This window comes from Myxocyprinus asiaticus, chromosome 30 (assembly GCF_019703515.2).
Source record: "Myxocyprinus asiaticus isolate MX2 ecotype Aquarium Trade chromosome 30, UBuf_Myxa_2, whole genome shotgun sequence".
Classification (NCBI taxonomy): Eukaryota; Metazoa; Chordata; class Actinopteri; order Cypriniformes; family Catostomidae; genus Myxocyprinus; species Myxocyprinus asiaticus.
Genome location: NC_059373.1, coordinates 11,909,259 through 11,931,653, shown reverse-complemented (window position 1 = coordinate 11,931,653; position 22,395 = coordinate 11,909,259). Strand labels below are relative to the sequence as shown.

Below are 22,395 nucleotides of genomic sequence, written 5' to 3'. Positions count from 1 at the left end.
AATATAAACACCATTTAGACCAAACTCAGGGGTAAAGTTTAATTTAGGTGGTTCAAAACTTCAACAATGGATAATGTATGTGAGATTGAGATGCAGATGATCTGAGGAGAACAAGTCGACAGTTTTGTGTGCTTCATTGAGCTCTGAAAAAAAAAAAAAAAAAAAAAAACATGGAGGGAAAAAACTCTTAACCACACAAAATATATGCCATACATTCAATTACTAGTACTACTCAAACCACAAAATTAATAGTGTTACATAAAGAAAAACAATCCAATTGCAAATGAATTCATAACGTTTATGCTATTTCGTTTTTTAGGTCTTCTGCACTAGTATACTTAGGGGGTTTAATTTAGTAAAAAACTATTAAGAAAAAAACTATTAATGCTTCTTGTGTCACTTTTTTTTTTTTTTTTTTTTTTTTTTCAAGTTTCCAAGATTTACTGTTAGTAAATTGCTATTAAGCAGTCACATTCCATTCAATGCAACTTGCAAGACACCAATTACAGGAACATTTAGTCCCTATGGAGCTTCCTAGGTTTAAGTGCCTTGCTGGCAATGGTGATAGAACTGTGTATCTCACTAGCTCGCAGTTCCTGGGTCACCCCTGCTTATCCTGCAACATGTATTGGGGTCTGTTCAGTTCAGTTTGATTGCTGTACATCAACACAGATTCACACTGGAAGTTCTTCTAAATGAGAGCCAATTCCATAATGTAGGATCAGATTTCTTGGCTTCGTATCCGAAACATTGCTTTAGGCAATATAAATGCTCTAGATGAACGTTAATTTGTGACTGTTGTACAAATATGAATGTATTTAAATGTACACAGCTGTAATAATCCTAATTGCCATAAACAACATCCATAGAAATATATGGCCAAGAATGACTTTGATTTAAGTATTCAACCTCTAAACAATATGGCATTCTAAAGCTTTATAAGTAACATTATAAATACATTATCCCCCAATCTAGTTTTGCACTAATTACTAGTCTCTCTATAATGTAATAATTTAAATGATTATACAGAGAACGTGCAATTCTGCACGTTACGTTTCAAACAGATCCTTCATCAAACAACTTAAGCATTGTAACATGGCTTTAAGACCTTATGCGTCATTAAATCAACTTATTTTTCTTTCTCTTTTGGGATACAGTAATTCAGAATCCACTTATTGAGGCAAACATGTTAAATGGAAAAAAGGGAAACACATAAAAACTTGTTTAAGCTACATCGAAAATTAAACGCATAGACACATAATATTCCTTATTTGTTGGACTAAACAGATGACTAATGCAAAATACGGCATGTCTCTTTACTTTAAACTCTCCAGAGAGATGATTTCTGAAACACTGTCACTTATGTAACTGAACATGACACTCAATGCAAGTGGAAACCTACATTAACATTAGCAGTAGCATTACAGCTGCACATAAATACTTAAATCCAGGATACAAAATGCTAATGACATATTTAGATTCGCCAAGTGTTTGTCCAACCTGTGACAAAACACACTCCTCTATAATAAGCAAACTCAAATCTAAGTACTAAATTTCACTGCATGTCTCTTCTTTGTACAGTTATGCACTGGTTGTAAATGAATGTTGTAAATGAATACAGGCTTTGGAATTGTCTCACTCAAGTCCTGAGAAGTTGAATGTGGAAAACACGATCTCTCTCTCTCTCTCTCTCTCTCTCTCACACACACACACACACACACACACACACACACACACACACACACACACACTTTCTCTCACAAATTACACACACTGCACACTAAGGCTATTCAATAAAGGAATAGTTCACCCAAAAATCTAAATTCTGTCATTTACTCATCCTCATATCATTCTAAACTTGTATGTCTTTCATTCTTCTGCGGCACACAGGAGGAATTTTAAAGGATGTCCCGTTTGCAGAACTTAATACAAATGGGAGCTGATAGTGACTCACTTTAAAGTTTAAAAACCGCCTCAAATAAAAATGTCATAAACGTAGTCCATATGACTTGCATGTCAAGGCAGCAGTATACTTCTAGCGAAATCAAAGATAGAACGGGTGTGACATAATTTCAAACGAAATCTTGACAAAAAGATTGCTGGTGTTTTTGAGTTTGTTGCGGTTTGAGTTTGTTGGAACAGCTTTCAAGTCCAAACTTTGTACTGGCTGTTAAACACCTTTTACTGCCATTGGTCAATGTAATCAGGGTGCTCCACCTACTTTGACGCCAACCTCTTTTTCCCGGTTAGTTACTTCATTCAGTCAAGATCAGTCAACACACTGGAGTGCAGAGCTTTAATATCTTTCTTTAAAAAAACAAGTATAAAAAAACCTTTTTCATGAATCCTTTAAAACAAAATTCTCATAAAATACAATAAAATATGGTAACTAGGGGTGGGTAAAAATATAGATTTTCTGATTAATCTTCATTTGAACGATATCGATATAGATATTTAAATCACAAGATCGACCTTTTACTCTATGAACAACTCTCTACTACAATGAGAGGAAATCATTCTCATTAGCAACCAAATTTCAAGCTATGTAACTAAAATGTAAATTGACAACTGGCTGGTCAATGTTCAGATTTCACTTAACAGTAATTGTGTAGTACAGTGGAGGAGTATTCAGCAGCGAGATCCTTTCACTGCGTGTTGAGAGTAAAAGTTGTTCCGTGTAATGCGTGTCCAAAGACGAGATCCACGTTACCCATTTGTCATGAAATAATGTCTTTTTAAATACCCTTTCTGTTCTTTATAATCAGTTGTTTATCAAAAACAACAAAAAAGAAACATTTAATTCGAATCACTCATAGGACAGATGAGAAAGTCATTCGAGTGTCTCGTTAACATGCGCACATTTACAGACACTCTTTACAGAAATGCTGTCTTTCTTAAAGAGACAGTACCGGTTTTTAACACGTGTTCAACAAATCAATGTAAATACCTGTAAATAGTACAAATTATGTTATTAAACAATAAAACTTGAACAAAAAATAATATATGCAATATATTATCATATTTATTGCTTGTGTGTATTTTTAAAAGTGTGACCAAAGTGATGAAAAACAAAAAAATATATAATTAATACAACTAATATTTTCGTAGTGTACCTTGTTAAAAGGTCCCCTGTATAATTAACAGGATTATCTGAGAGATCATTTCTTTCATATGTAAGCAAAAGCGACATTATAACTGAAATAAACCCATATGAATCGATATTGAATCGAATCGAAATCGAATCAAAATCGAAAGCTTATGAATCGTAATCGAATCAGGAAATCTGTATCAATACCCCTAATCAATATGGCCTTATGGTAACCTGTGTATACTATGGCCAAATAAGGCTGGTTAGTGTTAGCATTAACGACATGAATACAGAATGTAAACATGGTAAACGACACATTATCCACTGCATATTTGCCTAAACATCATTGCTGAGTGGTTGAAATGCCTTCTTTTACTGATCTCATGAGGATTATGTTTTATTAATAAGGCATGTAGTAATTGATTACACAATTTAAGACCACATTCGTTAATGTTTTACTTGTAGTCTGTTGACAGAACAGTTAGTGTGTTTCCTATTAAATGCCGTCCCCAGTGGCGCGGTTGATGCCCAGGTGTTTGCAAACAGTTTACCATTGCTCAACTGTTCGACCTTCTTTCTAGCTCTAAAAAGAACTTCACCGAAGCCTTCGTATATTTGCTTTCATTTTTCGCTCAAGCTTTTCTACTTTTATGAGACTTTTTGGTCATTTTTTAAGCTTTAAACTGAGTCTATCAACTATCAACTGTCGTTGTTTTGAAATCAGACATCCTTAAAAATTGGTCCTTTTGTGTTCCGCATCTTAAAGACAGACATAGGAGTTTGGAACAATAGCAAGGTGAGAAAATGATGACAGCATTTTTAATAAAAAATACAAGTTGTAAAAAAATTTAACTTGTTCCCTTAATTGTTACCCTGCTATAAAATGACAACATGTTGTAAACAAGAAAGTTGAATCAGTTTCCTTTCTTAATATAAGTTTCTGGTTTTATTGTGAATTGTTTAGCGGTGCATGTTATTCTAAAGAGATACAAAATGTTTGTTTTCATAATCTCTCATTACCGTCAGAAAGTAATACTTGCATCGCCAGTTTACCATTGCTCAACTGTTTCGACCTTCTTTCAAGCTTTGAACGAAAAAGAACTTCAACGAAGCCTTCGTATACTTGCTTTCATTTTTCACTCAAGCTTTTCTACTTTTATGAGACTTTTGGGTCACTTTTTAAGCTTTAAAGTGAGTCACTATCAACTGTCATTGTATTGAAATCAGAGACATCCTTTAAAATGTGTCTTTTTGTGTTCTGCACCTTAAAGACAGACATAGGAGTTTGGAACAACAGCAGGGTGAGAAAATTATGACAGAATTGTTTTTTTTGTTTTTTTGGATGAACTTCCACCCTAACAACTTTTCATTCAGGGTATTCAGAGGCAGCATTTCAAGTTTAGGGGATCAGCAGAAGTCCTTGGGTTTGAGAAAACAGGTCACTATCAAATCAGCTCTGACCTTGTGTTGCCGAGGCTTTAGCCCTCAAGTATTTCATAAGTCCTCAATTAGGGAGGTGTTAACATGTTGCAAACATGTTCGTTGATGCAGTTTAGTCTGTTCTGCGTCGTTTGTGGCCCTCTCGGTTTAATCTAGAACTTCATATCGGATTAAAATAAAAACAGACATACACAGAAAAGTCAAACTAAACTAAAAACACAAATAAACAAATCTGTAGCCAAAGTTTTTTTTAAATTCCTAAGGGAAATCAATGCAGGTCTATGCGGGCCACTCATACATCATACAGTTCTTCATGGACTTTAAGGGACCTTGGATGACCCATGTAGTAGTTTTCAACCCTTAGTTGAACTTGTGAGGGGGCGGGTGAAAGCTCAATGAGATGGTCCGTGGCTGGTGGAGTCCGTGGGTTCATTGGTAGGGGCTTGGCGGAGTCTCCTATCGGGGTACTGCGCATTGTCAAAGGCTAGACGGTGCACAGTCTGGACATGGGTCTTCAGGTTGCCTTTCTGCGAGGCGCTGTAAGGACAATATCGGCACTGGAAGGGTCGCTCACCTGGAACAGACACAAACACAAACAAGTTGAGGTCAGTGCCATGACCTAAATGTGAGATGGGCGAGCCGAGGTTCGAACCAGAGGTGAAAGGTGACGGGGCAGTGAAGTTGGTGGGCTGGCTTTAAAAATGCTGCTCTCCTTTCATAGGAAACAACAGAGGCAGGTTTGGAAGGTGGGGGGGAGGGGCCGTTGCATGATTGATGGGCTGATGACATGCCATATGGAGATGGTTGACTGTTCCCCCCCGAGGGGATGTCAGCCTTTTGTTTCATGTTTCTGTCAGCTGTTCTTACAAACACGCAAACTCACAGACACAGGGATCTCTGCCTGCCTTCCCCTGAGCAATAAGACATTACACCGACAGAAGATGCGGAAAGTCTGGCCATATCAAGTTTGTGGGGACTGGCGAACTTGACAACCACACACAGACCTAGTTTCTCCTTCTGCCCATGTCTGTTTGGGCCTCAACAGTGGGATAATTGTCAGAGTCCCAGTTTCACTGTTTAATTAGACTGATGTACAACGTTGTCCTCGTGCAACTGCATAAAAATATCCCCCCTCACCTGAGCGAAACAAATGAGTCTGCCATTCAATTTCTTTGTATTATTTTTTTTGAAAAATGAATGAATTATCCACTAGGAAATAATTGTCATTCCGAGAGGCTGAAAAGTGGTATTATAATAAATCATGCCTCTTAAAAAAAACAAAGACAGACACAATTAATCAGGACTATCTGAAGCCGAGTTGCCACCTGATAAGGTCTGCGGCACAGTAAGAGCTCATATTCAGTGGCACCCTGGTTCCCAGAGGAGAACAAAGTGAAACCCCAATCCAAAACAGAACCTGCAAAATTACGTTAAAGGTTATTGTCAGAGCATCACAGACTGCAGACAAATTTAATTTGACCTTTCCACTCGGCCTGCTTTTGCCATTTGTAATATGCAACACATGCAAAGGGGTAATTCATTAAGGGTGGGCCTCCCCACTGGAGCAAAACGCATCTCTGATTGTTAAGGTAGGATGCAATACTTTTGATCCCCTAGTGTATGGAGCGAGGCGTTGGTTTATTTCTAGTATCTTCGGTGGCGCTTGCGCGGTCACGCCGATGGCAGATAGAAACAGCACATCATAGAATGAAGAAAGGTAGAAATGATGTACAGGAGAAAAAAGTGAGAGAAAAACACACAAATAACGCAAACAACCCAACGAAAAGTGAAACATACTTGTTTAGGGCTTCTGCAGAGGTTGGACTCCAGTTCCCATGAGTCCATTGGACTCAAACATCACTGTGGGAGCAAGGTGGTCAGTTAAAAAGAAGAAATCAAATTTAAATTGTCAAAATTTAAATTAAATTTAAATAAAAAAATTCAAGTTGTAAAAAACTGGAACTTGTTCCCTTAATTGTTACCCTGCTATAAAATGAAATCAAGGTGTAAACATGATCATTCTTGAAACAATGAAACCTAAATATGAAATGAAAACTGAACCAGTTTACTTTCTTAATATAAGTTTCTGGTTTTATTGTGAATTGTTTAGCGGTGCATGTTATTCTAAAGAGATACAAAATGTTTGTTTTCATAATCTCTCAATACCGTCAAAATGTAATACTTGCATCGCCTCTTAAATTATTTTCTTTTCATCTGATGTCACCAAGCCTATTATTTGTTTAACCTTTTATGATCTAATCTATAGAGCGCAACAGTGCCCACCCACTATTTCAGCCGACATGGTTCTGGATGTATTTATCCTGTTCATTTCTGACATATGAATTTCATAAAATCCTTCATAAAAGACTTCTAAGCCATAAACCAAACCAACCAGCTCTGAGGTGATTTACAACACTACAAACTTTGGGCCATATTTTAAGAGCACTAGTGTTAAGCTATGCCATAAGTCATAAGTGCAAAGTCAGTAGGCATGGCCATTACATTTTAATATTTTCATGCAAGCATGCACTAAGTCTAAGAATAAGTAGGTTTGGCGAAATCGCACACACAACGCACAAATGGGCTGGATTAAGTGCAATTTAATTTTAAGGTTTTCTCCGGTTATTATTCCACCGTCTGCGTCCTATTATATAGTTCATTCCCTCAAGCACCAGCGATATAAACCAATTCATAAGAATTTGGTAGTGTAAATGGACTGTATGCAATGAATTAGAATTGAAAATTGAAAATCCTTGATGATTGTCGGGCGTATTTCTATGACAGTGACACGCTCCTTTTTATACGCATGGAAAATGTGATTTTTGTCAGAATTTGGATGTAGGCTCCGTTAAATTACAGAGAATGTAAGTGTTATTAATCATTTTCATCTACTGACACACAAATTATGGCTATAGTATTAACAGTGATTGTATCGGCATGCACTTCACTTCTAACAGTCGATTTTGATTTAGAAAAATGTAATTATTGAAACATGGAAACATTTAATCTAAAATATTTCTAAATTGAAATTACATTTCAAACGAAACAAAAATATAATCAACATAATGAAGTTATGAAAAATCATAGCCAACCAATTCCAAACATTTTACTCTCTCCAACTCCTTCCACTGGCCCGTTTTGCGACAACAGGTGGAAAAAAACCTTTAGGCCTACAAATTAGACTATAAATACAATTGTAAATTTAAACATAAGAATAATAATAATAATAAAAGTAAACCATGACCTATAGATAGTTTAACAGAAATCTCTCTCTATCTCATATATTTATGTTGACGTAATAGAATTAAAAATTATAAAAACACAACTAAATATAAAACAATTGATTTAAAATTGTTGATTTTAAGTATAGAAACTATATTATTTTACATTTATTGTAAAATATTCAGATATTTGCAATTCGTGGGTAGTGTAGTCCTTAACCAGGAATTCTCCTGATAAACACAATTTCTAAAAAATTAGGTTGAAATAATGCAGACTTATGGCCATCAGGTAACAACATCTGAGCTCACGGTAGGTCTGTATTTATAGGTTTATAAGTTATCGTTAAAAATCAAATGTCTCTAGAAAAAATAAATGGGATTTATTTTCCCAATGGATAAAATTAAGTTCAGCTCTACATTTTTCTCTCATCCTTTTTCACTCATCTTACGGAAGGTTTCATGTTGACTTTGATGATATCTTTTCCAGGTTGCGTTCAAAGCAAATATTCAGCCTTCTCAAAGCAGAAATTCATTTTAAAAAGCATTAAGGTGCAGTTCAGGATCCATCCGCTCATGCAGCATTAGCCGTAAAGGCCTTGAATTAGCATCAATGGTTAGCGTGGCCGTGGCAGACAGTGAACTGAAACTACCAATTTAAAGTGACACACAGAGTTAGTGTGCATGCTAATGGAGGCCGGGGGCCCCTGCCCTATTTCATTTGGTAGCTCACACTGAAGAGAGCAATCACTGGTGACATTGATTGTAAGTCTACGTGTAGAGAGAGAGCTCTCTCTGTAAAATGTAGCATTTGGCCTCTGTCACTGGGGATCTGTCTAGATAGCATGCACAACCATCACACACTAGTAAAAAATAAAATACTAAGTACAAAAAAACCTGGCTACTCTCATGAACTCAGTGGCTAAGTGCACCCTGTTTAAAAAAGCGATAGGAATCCTATTCATTTGGACTTCTGCGAGTGGAATGTGACTTTTTAACAAAAGCTGCTACAGTGCATGCTAAAAGTGTGCAAAGATTTAAAAAAAAAAAAAAAAAGGATTTGTAACAGTATTATCATTGTTATTAGTTTGCATAAAGTGATTTGGAATACAACGCCAATGAACCATTACATGCCCCCAGTTTCTGTAACCCTTTGATGCATGAGTTATTAAATCATAAGAAATTCCAAGCAAGATAATCATTCCCTCTTTTTCTTTTTCAAAATAATGTATTTAGAGACAGTTACAGATCAGTCCACTGCAAAAGAATTACAAAATATTCCAGAGATATTTCAGCTACTGCATCACCATTTTGAATTTGTCATGAATAAAAAAGACAAAGACAAATAAAGAGGACAGTCATATAGAATTGTGGATTAGGGTAACAGTGACTTGCATAAAACATCACACACCCTGAATGGTTAAAAATGTCATTTAGATCGGTCCACTCAAGTGGACGTCATGCATCAGTGGGTTAATATTAAAGATAATCGCTCACAACTTAAAGGAATAGTTCACCCAAAAATGAAAATTCTCTCATCATTTACTCACTCTCATGTCATCTCAGACGTGTATGACTTTCTTTCTTCTGCAGAACACAAACAGAGATTTTTAGGATATCTCTGCTTTGTAGGTCCTCACAATACAAGTGAATGGATATTAAAATGTTGGTGCTCCAAAGGTGCACATAAAGGCAGCATAAATGTAATCCTTAAGACTCCACTGGTTAAATCCATATCTTCTGAAGCAATAAGATAGGTGTGGGTGAGAAACAGATCAATATTTAAGTTATTTATTTACTATCAGTCTCCACTTTCGATTTTTTCGATTCACATTTTTCGTGCATATTGCCACTTACTGGGCAGGGAGGAGAATTTATATTAAAAAAGGACTTAAATATTCATCAGTTTCTCACCTACACCTATCATATTGCTTCTGAAGACATAGATTTAACCACTGTTAAAGACTTCTAGATTGCATTTATGATGCCTTCATGTGCATTTTGGAGCTTTATAATTTTGGTACCCATTCACTTGCATTGTGAGGACCGAGCTGAAATATTCTTCTAAAAATCTTTGTTTGTGTTTAGAAGAAGAAAGTCATACACATCTGGAATGGCATGAAGGTGAGTAAATGATGGGACAATTTATATTTTTGTGTGAGCTATCTCTTTAATTACAGCTTTATTAAAGTGTATGAAAGTTTGTTGTTGAACGTGAACGATGGATGTATTCTTATTTGTAAAGATATATAAAAAAGCTTTTGATTGAGATAAGTGTTTGTGTGTGTGTACAGGTTTGTGTGGATTACAGGGGAAAATTTGTAGGTTACAAACTGGTAATTACAAGGGTATTATGCTATAAATGTGGTTTATGAGGACATTTCTAGTGTCCCCATAATTCAGATCGCTTAAAAAACATACTAAATGATGTAGAAAGTTTTTTGTGAGGGTTAGGTTTAGGGGTAAGGTTAGGGTTACAGGATAGAATCTGTAGTTCATACAGTATAAAAATATTATGTCTATGGAGAGTCCTCATAAGGATAGCCGCACCAACATGTGTGTGTTTGTGTGTGTGTGTGTGTGTGTGTGTGTGTGTGTGTGTGTGCGTGTGTGTGTGTTTTGATGGAAAGACAAGGGCAAATTGTCACATTTTCTCAGTGAGCATTTGACGCTTATCACACTGGACTGGTGACTGCTCAGCTTATTAGCATGCACAATTACAGCTCCATAAGTGACATCTGATTAAAAATGTATACAATTTTCACAGGTCAGAGTCACAGGCAAATATGTTTGCAGGGAAAAAAGAAAGACTCTCTTCCAAGGACAAAGAGATCGCTCGATAGACTGTACATACACACACACAAACACACAAAAACACATGCACATTAATATATATATATATATATATATATATATATATATATATATATATATATATATATATATATATATATATATATGAAAAATGCATGTGTATATATAAATCATTAAGCAGTTTCTTCTTATAAAACATGACTTTATACATGTTTTTTATTTAAAAATTATATTTAAATTAGATATTATATATTTAAACTAGATTTGCATTTCCAGAGGGAAATACCAGTGTTTGCAAGGTAGCAAAAAATAGCGTTAAGTTTTAGGTAAGCTGTAGATTTGTTATCTGTACATGAGAATCAACAAATAATGCAACATTATCTTGGCATAGTGAAGACAGCTATAAATGGCTAAATATATGCCAATATAAAACAAGACTGGTGGCAATACAGTATGCAAAGAGATTTAAGAAGACAAATCGCAATTCTGCATACAAATATAATATTGACATCATCACTATCAGCTAGATTTTGAGTGATGAACATTCCAACAATGCAAGTAAATGGAAGATTTTCAAACTTTCATCTTTAACTTCTTAAAAAGTATAACATTTATAAGAAACAAGAAAGCACACATAAAGCTGAAATTTTCTACGAAACAAAGTTTGAATTGTACATTAATTGGTTCAGGCTGTATTAACTGCTGATGTTTTATATTTATTTTTTGAGGAATATTTATACAGTGCTGCCTTGCAAGCACAGTAACAATACAATTAGATGATAAAACAAAATGTGTATTCAGAAAAATTATAAAACACTGAGGATTTATTTTTATGAATTTCTGTTTATTTGTGTGCGCTTGTGCACACAGCATCAATGTGTGTATGTATTTTAAGTGTGTGTATCTCACCTGTGTGGGATCTCATGTGTGTGCGATAATGGCTAGGCTGGTTGAAGGTCTTCTTACAGACGGGACACACATACTCCCCTTGCTGAGACCCTGACCTCACCATCCCTACAGGTCACACACAAAAACACAGAAAGAGAGAAAACAGAAATTTAAATTTGATGTAATTTACTCCCCTTGATGACCTTCCCAACCCATAAGACTTACTTTCTCCCATAGAACACAAAAGACAGATATGGGTTTGGAAAGACAAGGGTCAGTAAATGACAACTGAATTTTCATAGTTCACCTGAACAAACGCTTTAAGAGGAGAAACATGTACCACAATTCACATGTACCAAAAAGAGAAGGTACGAGGTAAAGAGAGAGAGAGAGAGACAGAGAGAGAGAGAAAGAGAGAGAGAGAGAGAGAATCAAAGTGAGGGGCAAGCATTATTAATATGTTTCATGTGTCATTATGGGAGTCTACCTTCAGGGCTTGGATGGGGAGCTGTCAGGCCGCATCACACGAGCATCTCAGACAGCCTGACATAAACATAGGCCCATATGACTGCATAAATTATTGTGAATTAAAAGCCTTGCCCTCTGATGTGCCCCCATCTGCGCTACAATGTCACATGTCAGGTGTGCTGCTTTCTCCCTTCCTTCCTCTCTCCTTGTCTCCTACTCCCTCTCTCTCTTCTAGTTGCTCTTTTCCTGCCCATCGCTCTGGCTATGTCAGCCCTCGTCTGCGTGAGGGGAATTGCACAGACACGTGTGTGTCGGAGAAGGACTCGCTGAAGTAACGGGAACAGAAATGGAACCTGAAGCAACCAGCTTCTAGTTTCCCCCCAAGGCGCTTTAAGAGCGAACGCACTGAGTGCGAGATGAAATGCTGTCCCCTTGGCTCCTGTCCGTCACCTGGCACGGGTGGTCTTACCTGCTCCAACCCCTCTGGACGTGCTTTGTCGTAGCGACGAGCGTGACTGAGAGTGTTGGTGGCAGTAGTATGCAAGGCTACGTTTAGTAAACATGAGTCTGTGAGATATTACAATGCAACAGAGACACAACGGTGGACAGCGAAAACAAAAGGAGAGCCTAATATTGGAAAGGTCACTTTATTGTTTGTGACTCAAAGGGCTAATGTGAGCACTGATGATATCAGGCCAGACAGCTGACAGAGAATTCTCTTTTTCGTAGAAATACACTGAAGCCAGCCAAGTGGACCACTGCCTGGCAAAATGTCCTCAAATGAAGTGGAATGGGGGGGGGGGGTAAAAAAATTTAATTCCACTGTTTTGCATAGCAGCTTGTGGCTTAAAGGGATAGTTCACCCCAAAATGAAAATTCTGTAATCATTTCTCACCCTCATGTTGTTCTAATCCCATTGTATGGAGAAAAATACATTGACAGTGAATTGTGACTGAAGCTGTAATTCTGCCAAACAATGAACTACACTGATTGTATTTCAACTACATTGAAGGTATTTAAGGATGAAAATCTCTTTAAATAAACTTCTATCAAATGATAATTCTGAAATCAGAAGTTTTGAAAATAAAGTTATATAGTTTAGTGCATATAAACATACATTTATAATTATTTGAACTATAAATATAGTTATAATATTATCTTCAATATACACTCACTGAGCACTTTATTAGGAACACATGTGCACCTATCCATGTGATTACCTAATCAGCCAATCATGTGGCAGCAGCGCAATGCATAAAATCATGCAGATACGGTTAGGAGCTTCAGTTAATGTTCACATCAACCATCAGAATAGGGAAAAAATTTGATCTCAGTGATTTCGACCGTGGCATGATTGTTGGTGCCAGATGGGCTGGTTTGAGTATTTCTGTAACTGCTGATCTCCTGGGATTTTCATGCATAACAGTCTCTAGAATTTACTCAGAATGGTGCCAAAAACAAAAAACATCCAGTGAGCGGCAGTTCTGTGGACTGAAATGCCTTGTTGAAGAGGGAGGTCAGTGGAGAATGGCCAGACTGGTTCGTGCTGACAGAAAGGCTGCAGTAACTCAGATAACCACTCTGTAAAATTGTAATGAGCAGAATAGCATGACAGAATGCACAAAACATCAAACCTTGAGGCGGATGGGCTACAACAGCAGAAGACCACATCGGATTCCACTTCTGTCAGCCAAGAACAGAAAACTGAGGCTGCAGTGGGCACAGGCTCACCAAAACTGGACAGTTGAAGACTGGAAAAACGTAGCCTAGTCTGATGAATCTTGATTTCTGCTGAGGCACACAGATGGTAGTGTCAGAATTGCAACAGCATGAATCCATGGACCCAACCTGTCTCGTGTCAACAATCCAGGCTCGTGGTGCGATGGTGTGGGGAATATTTTCTTGGCACACTTTGGGCCCGTTAATACCAATTAATCATGGCTTGAATGCTACAGCCTTTTAGAGTATTGTTGTTGACTATGTGCATCCCTTCATGGCCACAATTTACCCATCTTCTAATGGCTACTTCCAGCATGATAATGCACCATATCACAAAGTCATCTCAAACTGGTTTCATGAACAAGACAATGAGTTCACTGTTCTTCAGTGACCTTCCCAGTCACTGGACCTGAATCCGATAGAACACCTTGTGGTACAACGGGAGATTCGCAGCAGGAATGTTCAGCTGACATATCTGCAATCATGCCAACATGGACCAGAATCTCAAAGGAATGATTCCAACATCTTGTGGAATCCATGCCATGAAGAATTGAGGATGTTCTGAGAGCAAAGGGAAGCCCAACCCACTATTAGTATATTGTTCCTAATAAAGTGCTCAGTGAGTGAAGTTATTGCTTTTGTGCCACATACAGTAAATACAGTATTGCGTGGCACAAAAACAAAGTATATCTCAATTAGGGTGACAACAATAAATTGAAGATATAAATGTAAATACAACAATTAAAACTAGAAACTGCACTATTTTATATACGGTAACAGAGTTGAAAACATAGATAAAAAGCAGCAATTAACTAAACATTTAGCTTGAATAAAAAAATTAAAAATAAATAACTTTGGTGCAGGGGCTCAAGTGAATCGGGGAATTATATAGTACTTAATTTACATTAAATGTCCGAACAAGTTGATTCACCAAAGCTACATTTAAGTGATTTGTTTTTTAACCAATTAATTTACAAGAACTGTCCAAACGAACCCATTCACTAAAATAACCTCTCATGAGCGTGCATTGTAGAGCGACCAGAAGTAAACAGTTTTAGTGAAAAGGACTTAAATATTTATCTGTTTCTCACCCAAAGTGATCGCATCGCTTTAGAAGACATTCAATTAACCACTGCAGTCATATGGATGACTTTTACTATGATTGTCTGTGCTTTTTGGAGCTTTAGAATGCTGATCCGCTTGCACTGTATGGACCAACAGACTGAGATATTCTTCTAAAAATCTTCCTTTGTGTTCTGCTGAAGAAAGAAAGCCATACACATCTGAGATGGCATGAGAATAAATGATGAGAGAATTTTCATTTTTGGGTGAACTATTCATTTAAGTAAGTAGCATCGCTACAAAGTCATACGGGTTTGAAACAACATAAGGGTGAGTAAAACTTTTGAGTGAACTACCCCTCTAATGTGTCTCCTCTTGCTCTTTCGTTCATTCATTCGTTAAGTTCACTACTCTAACCCCTCGGAGACCGCCTGGCATGCCGTTACGTGCATGATGTTTAAAGCTTGCTATGCCTCTCAGCGATAGCTGTCTGAAATGTTTTAACACACTTTTGTAGGTTACATTATGATGAAGAGATTACTCAATAGTTCCATTAACCTTTGCGTTTGTGCATGCTGGTAAAACAGTATGTGTGTGTGGTGTGCCACTTTAGTCCTCACCAGTCTCATTTGTCATTTCTGCTCAGGAGTAAAAAAATTTAGCTAATGTGCCTTCGCTGAATAATTCAGGTAATCTGACCTGACAACCATTTTTCAGCATGTCAATCTTTACCTGTTTGGGGAGATTACAATGGTCCTGTGACATTAGTTATTTAGTGTAATCGACGACAGTTCAGGGATTCTAAAAGTCAAGACTCAGATCTTTAAAACAGCACTCTGTCTGCCATTGAAACTTGTTTTAGTAAATGTTCCATTGGTAAACTTTAATTTCTAAAGCATTTATTGGTTTGTTGCATTCATATCTCATGATATAATGTATGTTAATATTTAATAAAAAGGTAAAGCTTATGATCACATGATATAGTATGTGTGCATCAGTGCCTAAAACAAGGACTAAGTTTGGATAAAATGTGTTTCTATTGAGTATCCATTGTCCCTTCTTCTTGGAATACTTTTAAAACATAATTCTGAAATTACAAACTGTCACTCAAGACTTTCTAAACATACTTTTTTGGCATTGTCAGTGTTTAATGTTTTCATGTGAACTTAGTTAACATGTCTTAGTTGCCCAGTTTCCTTCTTAAAGGGATAGTTCACCCCAAAATGAAAATTCTGTGATAATTTACTCACCCCCATGTGGTTCCAAACCTGTATGCATTTCTTTCTTCCGTGGAACACAAAAAGAGATGTTAGGCAGTATGTTAGCATTAGTCACCATTCACTTTCATTGTATAAAATAATGCAATGAAAGTAAATGGTGACTAAGACTGAACATTCTGTTTAGGATCTCTTGTGTTCCACAGGAGGAAGAAAGTCAGTCAAATTTGGAACAACACAAGGGTGAGTAAATTATCACAGAATATGTAAATTTGGGTTAACTATTCCTCTAAATTAGTTGTGTTTATTGTTGTATGTCTTATGCTTCCATTTTGAACAGGTCTCTCAAAAATTAGATATTTATTCTTAAGGGACTGACTGGTTTAAAAGTAAGATGATTAATAGTAAAATACCAACACCAACAATTATAGGTTTGTTTGGCATAAGAGAGAAATTTGATTAATAATAAAAGTGCCTTTAAACATTAAACAACACAAAGACCCCCACTGAACATCGTGTCAGTCTGAGATTACATAAAGTGACAAAAGCAATTGAGACAGCCTAAATAAATAAAAGAACTGAGGTGAATTCTCCAAGAAGCTTGAACATCATATCTGCCATCAACCAAGAAAAACTGTGTCTAGCTGTACCTAGGAGAATTGGTGCTGTTTTAAAGGCAAAGGTGGTCACACCGAATATTGATTTAGCTTTTTTATGTTTCCTGGACTTTGTATGACATTAAGTGATAAATGAAAACTATTTATGTCATTATTTTGGAAGACATCCTCACTATGCAACATTTCTCACAAATGCCTAAAACATTTGCACATTACTGTAAATACTGTTGAGGCCACTGTATATTAAACATATAATTGCTTGGAATAAACAAAACCATAAAAACAGGCATCCTATTCTGGTTATGAATGACAAAGAAGAGCATCTTACCTGTTTGCTCTACCATGGCATTGCTGAAGCCCCAGTGGTGGTAGAGCGCAGCCAGATCATGAGGGCTGCAGTTCTTTAAGAAACTCAAGATGTTAGTCACAGCTTCTGGACTGTCAGATGATGACTGCCTCTTGGACTGAGAGTGAGAAGATGGTCCACTCAAACCAAGTCTGCTCCAGGGGTTGTACCCTGCCAAGGACTGTGTATTCTGAGCTTGAGAATCAGATCTCCCAGGGGTTTGAAGAGCGTGGGCTTTGGAGCTCCTCTGATCACTGAGGTTGTGTTTGCTAGAGAGCATAAAATGAAGTCCTTCTTGAGGTAGAAGACTACTCTCCATCACTCTGCTCCCTGTCTTTGGGTTTCCGGTCTTCTGCGGACATGCAGAAATGGGCCGAGAGAAACTATTTTGATGGATGTCTACTTTGCGTTTGCTGCCTGCCAATTCATCTGTCCTGGATTTGCTGGTCTTGTGTTTGGACAAGAGAGACGATGTCCCTGGAGCTGTGGCTGTGTGCCAGCTCTTGTTTTGTGAGGAGCTGGACTCTATGCTACTTTTCAAAGATTTTGATTTCTTCGTACATCCAGGGCCGGAATCAGGTGGACTTGTTCGGGAGGTTCTTGTATGTGGCAGAGAGGGACAGTCCTTACCCTCCAGAAATGGAGGTGGCCCAGTACGTCTCATGAAATCAAGGAGTGATTTGGGCCCCTTGAGGCCATTCCTTGGGGCCCACTTAGGCACCAGTGTAGTGCTGTCAACTTTGTGTGCAATTCGTTGGTGGATCCAGAGAACTTCTAGGTAGAGTGTTGCATAGGAGCAATAAGGGCATGGGTGCTTCAGCAGATTGTTCAAAACTGCAGATGAAACCCCTTCCTTCTCATTATCCACCTCCATGGTGAGGTTAAGCAGATTAGAATCCACATTATCAGTGGAGCTACTCTCTTCCGCACCCTTGTTCTTTTCATCCTCATTCTTGGAAGCAGACGAAGCAGCATAGCTTAGTGCTGCCCTCTCCAGGTGAGTCGAGGTGGTGTAAGGCCAGTAAGGCTGCTGCAGCAGGGCATTTCTCAACCTGGGTAAGCCCGTGTTGATGGTTTGTTGAGTTTGGCTTTGGCTGAGTGAGCTGGTTAAGGCATCACTCCTCCGGCCCCAGTCCCCGATCACCAAATGATGGGTTTGGATGTGGGCAGCGATGGCCAAGGGCTCTGAGGTGCAAAAGTCACAGTGGTCACAGGTGTATGGCTTTTTATCTGTGGAGAAAAAAATGAATGGATATTTATTCTTACAGAACAAAATCAGTACATCTCTGAATGTTTTGAAGTTAACATGAAACCATTTGCAATCCATTTTATTTTAATATTGTGACATATTTTGGAGTAAAACAGGATATTCAAGAAAAAGAAAAAAGAAAAGATTTTTGCTCCTTGTTTCTATAAGATCAGGAACATGTATAAGACAGTACATAGGGAAAAATTTTATGTCATGTTGACTAGATACACCATAACATAATTTAGAACCAGGAATTCACTGTAACCAAGGGTGTAGATTTGGCTTGAACATTGGGGGGGTTGAAGCATGAAGCATTTACATGTTTCCATTGATCATGGTACAAATAACCCCCCATCCCCCTTGGAATCTACACCTTTGACTGTAACTGATTTTAGAGTTTCACCACAAGATGGCAACACATTACCAAGGAATTTTAAACTTGGTGTGAGATTAACTTTAGAAATTCAGTAGAGACTTTTACATGGTTTTCATAGAGATATCTGTGAATGTCAAAATTTCAAATACTAAACTCAATCAAATTCTCTCCATTTATAATCCGTCAAATAGGGAATACTTCAATTTTAGATTATGCTTAGGCCTTTGTTCACTTATGACCTACCCTGTCAAACTCAAATCATTTATATTCACCATAATAGTCACCATTCACTTTCATTATATCTTTTGTTTTTCATACCATGAAAGTAAATGATGACTAAGGCTAACATTCTGCATCTTCTTTTGTGTTCTATGGAAGAAAGAAAATCATATTGGTTTGGAACAACATGAGGGTGAGTGAATGACAGAATTTCCCTTTTTGGGTGAACTATCCCTTTAAGAGTGGTAGCACAATCACACACGGTTTGTTTATTAACTGTACAGTAGCCATACAACGGAGCAACAGAGCAGGGCCTCGGAACTTTGCCTTGGACTAACTCCTCTCATCTGTTAGCAAGATGTTTGTTTACATTGAACATGTCTGCAGTCTTTCAGTAGCTCTCTCCCTCACTCTTGCTCTCTCTCTCTTAAGCCATCTGGTTTGCATTGGGTGGCTTACACTAGCTGCTGTGCGGCTCGCCTCTTATTCCACCCTCTCTTAGGTTATTTTTGAGCCAATTCAGAGAAGGGGGTCCTCTGAGATCAGTGCTGGGTAACGTTACTTTTAAAAGTAACTCATTAAAATATTGCGTTACTCCTTAAAAAAGTAACTTAATTAATTAAAAAGATATTTTTATGGAAAGTAAAGTGTTACGTTACTTTTGCGTTATTTTTGCGTTACTTTTTTCTCACAGCCACTTTCTCTTCTGCTATGCTATGCATTCTGTACATATAAGCCATGCATTTCATACAAGAGACATTACAGGTCATGCTAGCTACTGTACAACACTCATATCAAAACAATATACTAAACAAACACATATTTAGAAAGCAGGACTTCACATCATATTTCTAATAAAGAATCAATAACAGGAATATGCAAGATTTGTTTTTCCATCAACATGGCTGCCAATATGAATAATGAAGAATAACCACCGTCTTACCTAAAGCAGCAAAGTGCTGTGCTGTGCCCATCAACAATGTCTGAGTCAACTTAAGATGTTTTTCAAAGGTCAGGATAAAATTCAGTGGGGAATGCCAGCCTAACATGTTCAAGCAATAAGTCGATAATGAATATTTTTCACTTAAGTCATCTCAGTGCATGCTTGTTTTGAGTTGATCCACGGTGCATACAGACGCCACAACTTCAAAGGCACATGCTGATACAACTTGAATGGAATCGTATTTAATGCTACCAAAATATCATAAAAACAGTTTGTTTCATGAAACAAACTACTTGTTTATTATAAAACAAAAATGCAGAATATTTTTAGAAACTAAGACATTTTCTCTGTATACATAATCAACGTAGAACGTTGCTCGGAGCGACTGATCCAGACTCTTTTTTAATCCCATTCTCCTAGTTACAGGGAGCTGTAACACGGAGCAGTTCGGCTGCATAAGTTAGTGAATTGAGTGAGTATTTCACCCTGTGTATCATGTCGTGGCCAGTGGAAGACTAGTTTTATAATCCCTCTGCCTAAATGCATTTACAGATTTTTTTAATGCAGTGTGTATTAACACGTGAATCAATAGATTGACAGGTAATGTCTATATCTAAAAGGTGATTGGCTCTTTTACCAGCAAGGTGGGACTTCCATTCTACATCCACTGTCTGTTGGGTGCTAGAGCTTCTTGGTTAGGCGTTCCAATTTCTCCCATTCATTTAAATAGAAGGAACTCGCCTCTGCTAAATAGTCTCTGGCCTCACACTCTATAGAAATACAATGCCCATCATGCACTATGTCTCCTCCCCAAAGTTTGCAAATTTTACTCCTGATTTCTTGCAATACAGGGACAGTAGAAGTGTACAAAAGCAACGTGTTACTATATTTAAAAAGTAACTCTGATATTAAGGTCTAAAATAAAAAAATATTGTGTTACTTTACTCGTTACTCGAAAAAAGTAATCTGATTACATAACGTGCGTTACTTTTATCGCGTTACCCCCAACACTGTCTGAGATTAACTTTACATTAACATAATGACCATAACTGCTTCCCTATATTCTTTCTGCCTCCAGTAGAAAAACTATCCTGCTGAAAAAAACAAACAACATCTTAAACCAGCTTAAGATGATTTGCTGGTCTTAAGTGGTTTAAGACAGTCTAAATTGGTCTCACAGCCTTGCCAAGCTTGGTTTTTCAGCCTGGCCAAGCCAGTACTCAACTGGTTTAGTTGGCAGGCCAACTGGTCTCCCAGACCAGCTGAAAAGTGCACAGAACCTCTCTATATCCAGCCAACTGAACATCCTGACCAGGTGGGAGACTAGCTAAGACCAGAAAACCATCTTAGGCTTTTCAAGCTGTTTACAAGAGGAGATAGCATGTTATTACTAAGCATTATATGGTCAAATTATGCATCTTTTAGGGTAGATTAATAAAATGAAAGAGCACTCTACAATCTTTTGACACCTACAACATGAAAATATCAGCAGTGAGTGGACATCTGTTTCAGCTCTGACACACTGAAACCTCTGTTCTGGAACATTCCAGCCATTTCAATCCCTAAGACGCCACCTTTTGTTTTAGGCAATTTAGTTTCTTAACAGAGTCTTTATACAGGGCAAAACTATCAGCTTCACGCAGGCTTTAAATATTTTGTCATACCCGACCCATTTATAAACAATTAAGATAACAGCCCACATTAAATATATCAGAAATTATCTGTCGAGGACCACCAGATTCAGTGCTACATGGACTTTATTGACTTTGCAGAAACAGTTTAAACCTGCCGAAGCTGTTTTCCAGTATTGGCTGGTCTTTTGGTTGGTTTTAATAGGGTTTAAGGCACTTTCTGGAAGACCAGCTTAAACCTTTAAGATGTTTATTATTATTATTAATATTGTTTTAGTTGATTTTGTTGTTGTTGTTATTATTATTATGTAGGGAAATACCTGCCATCATGAGTATTTTCCAGTTATATTAGAGGTGTTTTGACCGAAAAGCTGCACCGAGATGGGGAAAGTGGGAAAAAGGTCACAGAAATCTTTAGGGCTGGACAGCTCCAGCCACAAACACAAGTTTTAAAAATTCAGACTTTGATTTTGTACCTAGATAACTAACAGCTTCAAAGATCCCACACTGACCATAGACGTAGTTTGTGAGTTTTATGGAGTGGGAGAAAACAGATGTAAAGAGGAATGTGCAAGTGATACCGAGACTAAAATGAAATAAAATAAATAAATAAATAAATAAATAAATTCTAGTGTCTAGTGGCCCTTTAAAAAGCAATTTGTCATTTTCCTATTTAGCTTTAAGGCAGAAAATTAAAACAATATCAATATGTTAATAAGTTAATAAAAATGGAAATCATAATATTTCTATACTGAAGCGGAATATGGTTCAAGCTTAAAATATAAATATTATAAAAACAAAGAATTAAAGATCTCATTAATTAGATAACATTATTTAGATAACATTATTATCACAAATTAAGCGAATAAAAGAACCAAAGTGTAGCTATAATTAAAATTAAATATCTATTGCAGATTTTAAGGCATCTACCATACAAATGCAGAAACTAGAACAGTCCAACACAACTGAACATGTACAGATATGCTACAATATTTGTCCACAGGGTGTCTCTGTCCTCCTTCATTTTAGCATCAGAAACAGTATCAGCACTAAAGAACTGTACATACAGTATCTGTTTAATCAGCCGTGTTCATCTCCTG

At 37.1% G+C, this 22,395-nt stretch overlaps 1 protein-coding gene across 4 annotated transcripts in view; it reads right to left on the bottom strand.

Moving 5' to 3' along the window:
• Positions 1-13: 13 nt before the first annotated feature.
• Positions 14-22,395, bottom strand: part of LOC127421401 (zinc finger protein 516-like) — a 66,455-nt gene continuing 44,073 nt past the window's right edge. For 3 of the 4 annotated variants that reach the window (XM_051664427.1, XM_051664426.1, XM_051664428.1), the window contains exons 3-5: positions 16,860-18,107; positions 11,470-11,574; positions 14-5,102 (exon numbers count right to left, since the gene is read on the bottom strand). In XM_051664427.1, coding sequence (XP_051520387.1) covers positions 4,921-5,102; positions 11,470-11,574; positions 16,860-18,107 — 1,535 coding nt within the window. In that variant the 3' untranslated portion in view covers positions 14-4,920. Of the gene's footprint in view, positions 5,103-6,325; positions 6,389-11,469; positions 11,575-16,859; positions 18,108-22,395 lie in introns of all 4 variants that reach the window. The other variant, XM_051664429.1, reaches the window with a different exon arrangement.